General features: G+C 46.3%; 1 protein-coding gene across 1 annotated transcript; it reads right to left on the bottom strand.

Annotated features, from left to right (window-relative positions):
- Positions 1 to 913: 913 nt before the first annotated feature.
- Positions 914 to 9,066, bottom strand: LOC121026647 (pepsin B-like). Its single transcript, XM_040469441.1, has 8 exons — positions 8,863 to 9,066; positions 7,178 to 7,295; positions 6,539 to 6,657; positions 5,665 to 5,864; positions 4,328 to 4,450; positions 2,414 to 2,561; positions 1,430 to 1,528; positions 914 to 1,221 (listed from the first exon to the last, which is right to left on the bottom strand). Exons 1-8 carry the CDS (start codon positions 9,064 to 9,066, stop codon positions 1,069 to 1,071), a joined length of 1,164 nt encoding a protein of 387 aa, XP_040325375.1. The 3' UTR covers positions 914 to 1,068.
- Between the last annotated feature and the right edge of the window lie 1,759 nt (positions 9,067 to 10,825).

Below are 10,825 nucleotides of genomic sequence, written 5' to 3'. Positions count from 1 at the left end.
CCCATGCACATCTGGACTGAGAATTCTTTGCATCTTTCTTCCCAGATACATCTTTCTAATTACATTTCTGGAAACAATTTTGAGTCCCAGAGCCACACCAGTTCTTAGCTCCCCAAAGGCAGAATTACTGCGGTCGAAGAACCCACTGCAGATGATTGCTCATAACCTACCGTGGAGGGCAAGTTCAGCTACTGGTCTTACTGCCATCAGAAAACCGCTCTGGAGCCAGAGGCGCTACTTGATAGAAAATCCCTAGGGAGCCAACGCCACGCCTCATTTATAATTGCGTGCGTCCATGGCTTGCACATAGCAGACTTCATCACGTGGCAGCACAATAAAAGTATTTAATACCTTGAATCTGGATCTGATTTTAACACTAACTGTATGACTACCTGTCCACACCTCACTTTCTTCCACTGTAAAATGAGATGGGGTTTCTAAACTCAAAAGCAGTCAGGCCCAGGCAGGTAAAGTGCGTATGTGAGCAGCCTGAGAGCACCAGTAGTGATAGGGGGTCTGTGAAAAAATCAGATAATGTCAGCATACATTAAAGCTGTGTTGCTAACCTACAAACAAAAACAACAACAACAAAACCTACTGTGTTGTCTGATCAGATTTGATTCAGCATTAGTTTGAAATGCTCACTAAGGTTTCTTTTTCTTCTCTAACATTCAAGAATGGAGAGGAGAATGTGTTGGAAGGGAGAGTGCTGGGAGTGCAGTTCGCCTCCGCCACAGTTCCTCATGTAGGTTCTACTGTGCCCTTAACGTCTGTGCTGTGGATCCTCACTCTGAGATCTCTGCTCCCCTGTTCTTGCCCATTAGTCAATTCACTGATTTCCCAAGGAGCTGGTGCTAACTTTCAATTTAGAATAAACTAAGCAGAACACAAGACATTTGGAAGGAACAGCAAAGACATTTGGAGATTATTATTTTATTATTTGCTGCAAGTAAGACTCTATTATTGCACAAAACGGTGAGACTAGCCTAAAATGCTGCTGTCGGCTGAGAGAGAAGGGCAATCCCCAGAGTCCTGCAGGGAGGGTGGAGACAGCTTCCTCTTACTAGTCTAGGTAGAGAGGGCAAAGCCCACCCTGTTGACGGCCATGTCGTAGACAGTGTAATATTCCCTGAGGAAGACATCTCCCAGAATCCACAGGGGCTGCCCATTGGGGGAGGGCAGGTAAGTGACTTCAATGCCGAGCGTGCAGTAGCCATTGTTCTGAAGAGACAAAGGACATTGACAATATAACTAGTTGCATATAAAGGCTTTTCCCCACTGGAAGTTCCCATCCTATATTCCATGACACCTGCGGGGTCTCTGGCTTCTTGTTCACCCTCAGCCCTGCCGCTGGTGACTCCCCAGAATACCAGACACCTGTTTGGACCCATCCAATCCCATGTCCGTGGAGCCCAGAGTGCATACGTACATTGAGGACATAGGTAGAGGGAGGCAGAGGTAAAGGAGACCCGCTGATGACGAAGGTGATGGTGGGCATGCTCTGTATGGAGTTGCAGTTGACCACAAACTGAGAGAGAGGAGAGGCAGAGCTGTAGCGTGCCAGGAGACGGGGGCCCAGACAAAGGGCCCCAGTCCCCCTTCCCCTGTGAGACTTCCTTCCTGACCTTCCAGCACAGGCTGTTTGAGAGCATGGAAGGCAAAACCCGATTCCCAGGCACAACACTGACCAGGTGCTCTGCTTTCCTGGGTCTCCCTGAGCACATCTCAGGTTTGGGATGTGTTGGTATGGAGTTAGACTCATTCCAGAACAGATTTCTACCTTCAGAAAGTGCAACTTACAGAGAAGAAACACAGGCCCAGTCTGTATAAGCACGCTCTCACACAATTCATGTCCCTGCTGTGTGCACCTGTCCACGTACTCATCACACACACACACACACACACACACACACACACACCCTGAGGAGCCAAGATCTGGTCTGACTAAACGAGACTCTTGCATGCTGGAGGAGCAAACTGCAGAAGTGTGTACAAGGGGAGCAGGGGTGGGGACGGGAGGCTGCTCAGATAAAAGCCAAAGGAGTATTTCTAGGAAAAAGAAATCTCAGTGGAATGGGGAAATGTGACATGCCTGCCTCTATTGGCACACGTCAAATGACACTGGCCACACCAAGGTGAAATGTGCTCCTAAGGCTGCAATGGAACAGCCGTCCCTCCTGACAACCATTCAGCCCATACTCACAGTCTGGTTGGTGTTACTCCCTCCCCTCACTCCTCCTTGCTTTGAGGGTTCATGCCTGAAAGGCCATGCTGTGTCCCCACCTGTTCTGTCCTGCCAGGGGCTCAGCTCCCCACAAATCCCTCATCCTATCTCTCATGAACTCATTGCACTTAGGCTCCTGTGCTGAGGCTGCCTAGATGTGCAGAGGAATCTTGGCTTCTGGTTACTCACATCACCGTTCTGATCTTGCTGGGCTCCTGTTGCCTTCACAAAGGAGTCCAAGTACTGCTGGGGAACAGTCAGTGGGAAGGTCCCCGTATCCACAATGCCCTGGCATCCCTGGGAGCAGAAGCCGGTGGCCTGGTTACCGATGAGAAACCTGAGGGGAACACCAGTACAAAGAGAGTCGAGCATTTCTGACACAAAGAAGTGCCTTTTTACCCTAACCTGCCAACCCTGCTCCTCTGAAGATATGCCTCTCCCCAAAACTCAGGACATACTTCGGAACTGCAATCCACGTAATGTGATTTTTGTGTCTTTGTGATTATCAGAGTAACATCCTCAGTCTTGCTCTGGTAACTACTCCAGCTCTGACTGAAAGCTCTGGGGAGGCAGGGAGCGTGTCTTGTCTTCTTTAATCTACCTATATGCGGCCCGGCACATAGTGCCAAAGAGCTAGAGCTGGGAATCACTTCAAAAATACACATTGGGCACCTACTATATACAAAGCATTCGTATAAGAATTATGGTGATATAAAGGTGAGTCAATTATATTCAATGTGTTTAAAGAACACGTTCTAATGGACATGTGACAACACCATACATTAAGCCACAGCTAACACCATAAGGCAGTAGCTGGTAATCTCCATAACGTGGTTCTGTGTGATTCGGTCTCTGTTTCCTCATCCAGCTTTTTCTGCTACTCTACGCTTCCTCTTCAGTCCACGTATATTTTGGGTGTTTTTGGTGAACTAAGGCACTTGGACATAATGGTGAACAAGACAGACACAACAGAATTAACAGAAACACACAGATGGAGTTTGATTGCAGCCCTGGTGAGTGCTTGATCTAGTCTGGATGTGGGAGGCATTTAGTTAGATGAGGATTTTTCTGAGAAGAAATACTTAAAGTGTGAGTGAAATTGGTCCAAGTGAAAAGATACCATTATTCCAGGCACATGAAACTAGTTGTCAGACATCCAACTGCTCACCTGTCTCTCTACCCTTGCACTGGCCGGTTGCACTGTGACTTACCCAGAGATGAGGAGATACATATTAGGACGAAAGCTGGTAAGACTATGGGAATGAAAAAGAGACTGGGACCCTGAGAGGCCTTTTCAAGGGAGGTAATAATTCATCTGGGCTTAGAAGGATGTGCAAGGACACGAGGACCACTTCAGGTGTTATAGTCAAAAAAGAAGAAGCAAGAAAGTCATGGTGAGGTGCAAGGACATGGTCAGGTCCGTGCTGCACATCCGGAAGTGGTGGGAAGGCTGTTCTGATAGGTAGGGCTCAGCTGTTGGATGGTCTCAACTACTGGCCAAAGACATGTATCTTTATCTGGCAGTGATGGACATTTCCTGAAGGCTTGGGGTGTAGAAGTAACTAATTCATGATCGTGGGTTAGGGGATCAAATATGCTTGGGCTCAAATTTTGAAATGTGTGAAATGTGTGACTTTGGATAAGTTACTTAACCTCTGAGCCTTGATTTCTTTATCTATGCAAAGAAATATACTGCTGACCACCTTATAGTGTTGTAGTGGAGACCACATGCAATAACATATTAAATAAATATTTAGTACATTGGGCACATAGAAAACACCCATGACAGCTATTACATTTCCTGATGAAGGAAGTGGTAAAGACTACGCTAATTGGGATAATGAAGCTTCCAGGAACAAAGATGAGGATTCACAGAGACCTAGGAATGACCAACCTGCTGACATGACAAGGCTCAGTGACCAAGTCAAAAAGTTCAGTCGAGAGCTAGATGCCAAAGTCTACTGAGCTCCAGGAATAATCAGCCTGAGGGTTTGCTGATTCTCTTTAAGGGGTTTATGCCATGACAAGAACAGGAAATAGAGTCACACTGGAGGGACACTCTAGGGGTGTCCATAATCCATAGGAACTTTCCTCTGTACTTACTCATCGATGGCAACCTGCCAGTACAGTTCCCGGGTGACAGGAGTCCAGACGATCTCACCAGAATAAAATTGGCTGTTCATTCCTCCCAGGATGAGCTCTCCACCATACTCATAGGTTGGTTGGCTAGGGAGAAAAGGAGAAGAGCGTGAGTTCCCACAACACACGTGGCCAGGCAGCCCCTCCCTCCCCTCTCAGTGTCCCTCTCTCCTTCAGACACAGTGGAACCAGAGGAAGAGGGGTACCACCCTCTGACCTGCTCTTCAGGCTCCGCCAGGCTTAAGGCATAAGGGAGAGGAGCCTCCTCGGAGGAACACCCAGAGTACCAGAGAACTGGAAACACAGACTATGCCCATAAAAGAGGCGATGGGATTGGAAACCAGGCCTGTGAAAACAAACTCTAAAAGCCTCCCAGGGACACCCTCCTGATGACAAAGTGAGAACAAGAAGAAACCCCTCAGAGAGTACCTGGAGGGGCCTGACAGACAGAGATCTCAAGTGGGCAGTGATGGGGATGCTCCTGTCGTGCTCAGGTTGGTAACTAGACGGTGTTAAGAGGATTCAGGCCTCTTCTGTTCCCTAACCTGGGCCTGCCAGTCATTGAACATTTGGACTCAGGTGCCCTGGGGATCGTGTGGTTAGGAAGATGAAGCAGTAAGTAAAGTTTGCCACAAGAGTTCAAGGCCAGCAGAGTAAGAAAAGTACTGGATTTGTGACCAAGGTATTTGCATTTGAGTCATGGCTTCACCCCTGTCAGTGTCAATCATGCTCAACAGTGACCACCTGTCTGAGCCTGCATTGCCTTTCTGGAAAAATGGAGCTAAAAACAAGATTTTTGAGATGTCCTGTGAAGTGATGACTACAAGAACTCTTTTTGGAGCCAGATATGTTCTTATAAATATCATTTCATTATAGTTCTCTTTATTCTATATTTATACTTATTGTATTAAGAAATGATCATGTGGCTGGTCCTATAAGCTCTGAATTTTGTGAATCTAATACAACAATCTCAACATTTACTTATTAAATATTGAGGGATTATAGTCCATTTTTAAGAAAAGAGTCATCCTGTGGTGCCTGGTGGCTCAGTCGGTTGGGCATCCAACTTCAGCTCAGGTCATGATCTCATGTTCACGAGTTTGAGTCCCACGTTAGGCTCTGTGCTGACAGCTCAGAGCCCGGAGCCTGCTTTGGATTCTGTGTCTCCCTCTCTCTCTCTGCCTCTCCCCTGCTTGCACTCTGTCTCTCAACAATAAATAAATGTTTAAAAAATTAATAAGGTAAAATAAAAACCCCCACAGTGCCTCATTTGCTGAGCCCTACAGGGCAAAGATGCTCACCGAGAGAAGTAGAAGCTGAAGATGGGGCTGGTGAGCTGGCCCTGCTGCATCATGCTCTCCATGACTGTTGGGCTATTCCCCACCGCCAGGTTGGGGTAGGCCATTCCCAGGATACCATCAAAGTTTGCATAGTAGAAGGGGTTGCTAGGTTCAATCTCACTCAGACCAAACTCCTGGTTATGGATGACGATGTTCTGAACCTGAGACAAGTGAAAAGAAAAGATTAACAATTCAGGGTAGACAAATCCTTCCCAGACTTAGGTGTCCAGGGAATGGAACCTAGACCCTTTTTTAGGGAGAAGAAATTGGCTTCTTTCATTGAGTTGGCTCAGTCCTCGCATGGAAAAGAAGGGACGACAGCATCAGCCAAACATGCATGTCTTGGAAAGAAGAGTGTGGGTGTTGGAGAAGTAGAGGCCATTGTTTTTTGGAGTTAGAGTTTCCACTTCCATGGACAGTGAAAGGACAGTGCTTGGTTTTATATCGAACAATCCGTGTGCACAAATGACATAGGAACTGCGTGTGCTTGATGTAAAGAAAAGAAAATAGTGAAAGGAAGGTCTTCAAATACCCAGAGTGAAGTCCTGTGGAGGAGGAAGCAGATGTGCTCCAGGTGGTTGAAGAGGACAGTTAAGACCAAGGAGCAAAGTCACGGGGGAGGCACAACGTAAAGAGCCTGCAGAGGTCAGGACTGCTGTGGGGCAATTCCTGTCTTGGGACAAAGGTTTAATTAGATGGCCTGTGGCACTCTTTCCAAGAGTCAGCTTTTAGAAATGTGTACCTAATTAACAACCTTTGATATCTCTGATAGCTTAAGAGTCGAGAAAAGGGGAGCCAAATGGCAGACCCACAGAAAGATGAGAACAGCACTTACAGTGACGGTGTCATATCCCAGGAGCACAGTCAGGCTGCCACTTCCATAGTATAGTGTATAGGTTTGCCCATTGTTTTGGTAGGTGGAAGACATGCTGGGGTTGAACGTGTTGTGATTGGCTGTGCAAAGAGACAATGCAATGTTGGTGTTAACACATTTTCCAAAATACACGGAGGACACTTATCCTTGATGGCCTGGGACCATCAGACCAAGCCTGGGATTGGGCTTCAGCCTCAGACTCTGGGCTGAAGGCAATCAATAGCCCCAGAAAAGTCTGTCCCCTTGGGAAACAGATGTTGCCCCAATTCCTTCCAACCTACCATTTCCTGAAGCATGGGTCAACTCAAAAGTGCCAGGAATTGGGGCCCACAGGAGAGAGCTGAGGAAAGGGATCAATAGAGAAAGGAATGGAAGCCCTGGTCTACTTCTTTCGCTTTCTAGAGATGCAGCACTTGTGAAATACAGACCAAGAGCAAGATTTCCAGATGTTCTGAATTTAAGGAGGCTGAGATCATGGATATGCACCAAGACTAGACTTGGTGCACCATCTAGACTTGGATGATGGGCTTGTGCTTAATCCCGACTCTGCGTCGCCCTCTGCTCCTATCCGTGGGTGGGTGGTGATGGTGGTATACTCACAACAGGCCTGGCTCTGGCAGTAGGTGGAGGGCACCCACAGGTTGGATGAACCCGTGTCAAAAAGGATCAGGAAATTTTGTGGTGGTGTCCCAATGCTGATCTCTCCAAAGTAGTAATTCTGCAAAGAACAGTTTATCACCTGTATTAAGCAGCCAAATCTTGTCCTAAGAATAGGGAAGAAGTTGACTCACTAAAAGCCACATTTTTCCCAAATAATTTCCTTGGGGGAGTAAGTAGCTTCTCCTCCAACAGGTTCTTCTTTCCATCTGGAGTCAGATTCTCTCAATATTCCCCACTTTTGTGCCTAATTGCAAACCTTTGACTAGCTGAGTCTGGCAAGACAATTTCTTCTTCCAAACTGTTTTCTACTTTGTATCAGGTGATACCTCCATGGATTTACCATTTTATGCCCGAACATGCAAAGCTGGAGAAGCAATCACTTTCTCCTTTCCCAGTGTTCATCCACTGTTGCAGGGAGTATGGCCGGAGTTGCAAAAGATGAGTCCGTAAACAAAGCGCAGTTAAGTGAAGGTCCTCATACTCGAGTCGGAATGAGGCCCCAACTCCAGAACGAAGCTTCTTTTTATTAGGATAATTGCTAAAGGCTACGTGCATAAAGTCAGCTAAGCAAGTGTGTTAATGAATCTAATGGTTTAGCTTTTCAAGGTTGAATTTCGAGTTAATTGGTTTCTATAACACTAGGAAGGGTCAGGTGTGAAAGAGGATCCGGCCCTGGACAATGTTAATGTCTCTAGTCATTCCTTAGGAGCTGCAGCCACATTCAGCTGTGTAAACATGTCCTAAACCTTGCACCTTCTCTAGCCATTCCCTTTTGAAGTCTTTTCCTTTGATGCTGTCTCCTACGTCTCCCACACCCATCTTCCCCACATCTCTCTCCCTCTCTCTCTCTCTCTCTCTCTCACACACACACACACACACACACACACACCGATGTCCCTTTTTCTCTTCCAGTGTTAAGTATTTCCCCACCATTCTTCTCCCTCTGGTCACATAGTAGCCAAGGTGCCAGGAAATCAAAAATGAGGGTAGCATGGAAATCAAGAGAACTTCACTGAGACACAATTTGAGTTCTCAGTGAATTTTGGCCAGTCATGTCACTGCCCTGCCTCTTTATCTACTATCTATAGAAAGTGGAATTCGAAATAGGAGATCCCTAGATCTGACACTCATGTAACATCTCACTAAAAACAGTCCATGGAACACCAGTGTGTTGAGATGCCCTGAGCAGACACTGCAGTCTCAAAAACATGCAAATACTTGCTCTGAGCACCAGTGTGTGTTCCCAAATGGGGAGCTACATAGCATCTGGAGCTACTGGAGATTTTGCCTGGCCGCTTTGCCTGTGCTTTCCCTCTTTCCCCTACAGCTCATCACTAGGACTTCCGTTCGATTGCTCAATTGACTGGAACATGGTCATTCGGAATCTCCTAACCATGTAAATGGGGCTTTAGAGAGTGAGCCAGTAATGACAGGAAAGAAGGAAGGAGAGGGAATATGATAGTGTTAAATGGTACCAACTCATAACTTCTCCGGATACTTTCCTGAGGAAGGAGAGACTTGGGTTTAGTAAAAAGTCCAAAATCAGAGCTAATGAGAGGTCTAAATGAGTATCTGAGAATGGTTTTCAGCCAAGGTTTATAGACACCACCTTGACCCTCACTTACATTCAGGTAGTTGGTGAAGGGCTCATAAGCAACAGCATCATTATTGAAAAGATACTTGGCACCTGGATCAACCTTTGGGTGGTTCTTCAGGAAAGTCTGTAGTACACCCCGCTCTTCCATCACCTGGCGGATGGACTTGCCTTTCTTCAGAATGATTCTGTAGAGAATAGGGCAAACAAAAGGAGTGACCTTCACCTTCCCCATGAAAGCAATGCCTTCATTGATCTGATGTGGGTTTTCAAACCTTCTTATACTCTACCCAAGAAGAGCCTCTTATAAGAAATCCTCCTGGATTTTAGTGAGTTCTGACCACAGCAGTCACTCCAGCATTTCCAGCATGAAAATGCACTGCAATGTGTATTTGGGGTTTTCTGCTTACATATGGCTTACACAGAATAAATTTCCATTTATCCAAAGTCCCTCCTGTAAACTAGGGACATATATCCTGCATCCCTTTTTCTTAGCCAACAAAACACCAACCCACCTTTAATCTCACAACACGCACACACACACACACACACACACACACACACACACACACATGCACACACCATCCATCCACTCATCCATCCACCCATCCATCCATTGTAAGTCTTCACTCCCTGTGGTTTTTGGGTACATGTATCATGACACAATCTGACTGCCTTTCCATGAGATCTATAGGGGAAGGCCTTTGCTCTACCCTAGCTTGTGATTCTCCCTCAGGGCTGGAATTTATGATGAAGCTGAATCCCCATACACACCTTTCCACACCCTGTGAGAGGTGTAGACAAACCAACACCAAGACCAGGATCTTCATTGTGCTGATCTCAATGGCCCAGAGACACGTAGAACACAGTGGCAGACCCAAGGGTTGGGACACACAGAGAGAGATTGGATCTCTCTTTTATACCTCCATCTCCCTGCACTTTTCACCTCTAGGCACGTAGGCTTCTTAACCTTTACACCAGCTTGTGGCCCTACATGTTCATTGATTCTGTTTGTTTTTCCCTCTGGAAATATCATGGCCTTTAATATTCTCTCTGTTGGCAATTTAAAAAGCGATTAGTGGCTTTGTTGATGGAATTCACAGATTAGGATGTGATAGCAAATGTGAAATGCACTGGGGACAAGGGATCCTGGTGCCCACATCTACTGGGAAATGGGTGCTGGCAACTTCTGCCAAAACAATGGAACAATTTGTGCTTTGACTCCAAAGTCCATGTGCTTCTGGGAGATTTACAATAGACTCTCCACTTCTTCCCCTTTTCCTTCTTGTTCCTCTCATCAGACTCATCTATAGTCTCCTGAATGCGATTCTCGCAGTCCATGACACTGATCTTTATTTTCTATTTCGTAGTTCACAATTAGCCAACACTTATGGAATATCTACTCTGTGCTCACCTCTGTGCTAAGCTCTGGGAGCACAAAATAAAATCAGAAATGGTCCTTGTATGCAAAGTCGGCATCCTGTCAAATGATGACAGCCTAGCATTCACATATGTGTTGAGTGAACAAGAGGGAGAAGAACAGTATGATAAAGCAAGCAGAGACAAGGAGTGATAGCTTCTGGAAGGATGGAAAAGCCTTCAGAGAAGAGGTAACATTTGAGGAAGGATCTTGCCAGATGGTAGTTGAGAAAGCAAGGAAAGTGGAAAATGCACTGGCGGCAGAAGCAAAGCCTGGACAACGGCACCCAGGAGTGAAGTGATGTGATGAAATCAGAGAACGTCGTGACCGGCGTGGCCAGAAGAGCAATTTTCAACGTGGCTCCTCGGAAGCCAGGACCCAGCCCAAGAACCTGCACTGGGGCTGAGCGGTCCTCATCATGCTAACTGTCGCTCTGGAAATTATTTTCTACTCAGGACCCATCGCAATGGAAAGGCCTGTAATGCTAAAATCGGAATACTCTTGATTCTGCAAAACTGTATTAAAGCAGTGTGTGTTCAGTATCCACCGTATTTTAACTTCTAGTCCATTGAAC

Source organism: Herpailurus yagouaroundi, unplaced genomic scaffold, assembly GCF_014898765.1.
Source record: "Herpailurus yagouaroundi ecotype Mexico unplaced genomic scaffold, PumYag 150562, whole genome shotgun sequence".
NCBI lineage: Eukaryota > Metazoa > Chordata > Mammalia > Carnivora > Felidae > Herpailurus > Herpailurus yagouaroundi.
This window is presented reverse-complemented; position numbering and strand designations above follow the sequence as displayed.

Bases quoted from the DNA above. Each gene is read 5' to 3' on its own strand.
- LOC121026647 (XM_040469441.1), bottom strand. From the start codon at position 9,066: ATGGGGAAGGTGAAGGTCACTCCTTTTGTTTGCCCTATTCTCTACAGA. The intron at 1,529-2,413 runs GTGAGTAACCAG...CCTCTCTCTCAG, and splicing joins AGCAAGATCAGAACGGTGAT to TTTGTGGTCAACTGCAACTC. The intron at 1,222-1,429 runs GTACGTATGCAC...TTGTCTCTTCAG, and splicing joins CCTCTACCTATGTCCTCAAT to AACAATGGCTACTGCACGCT.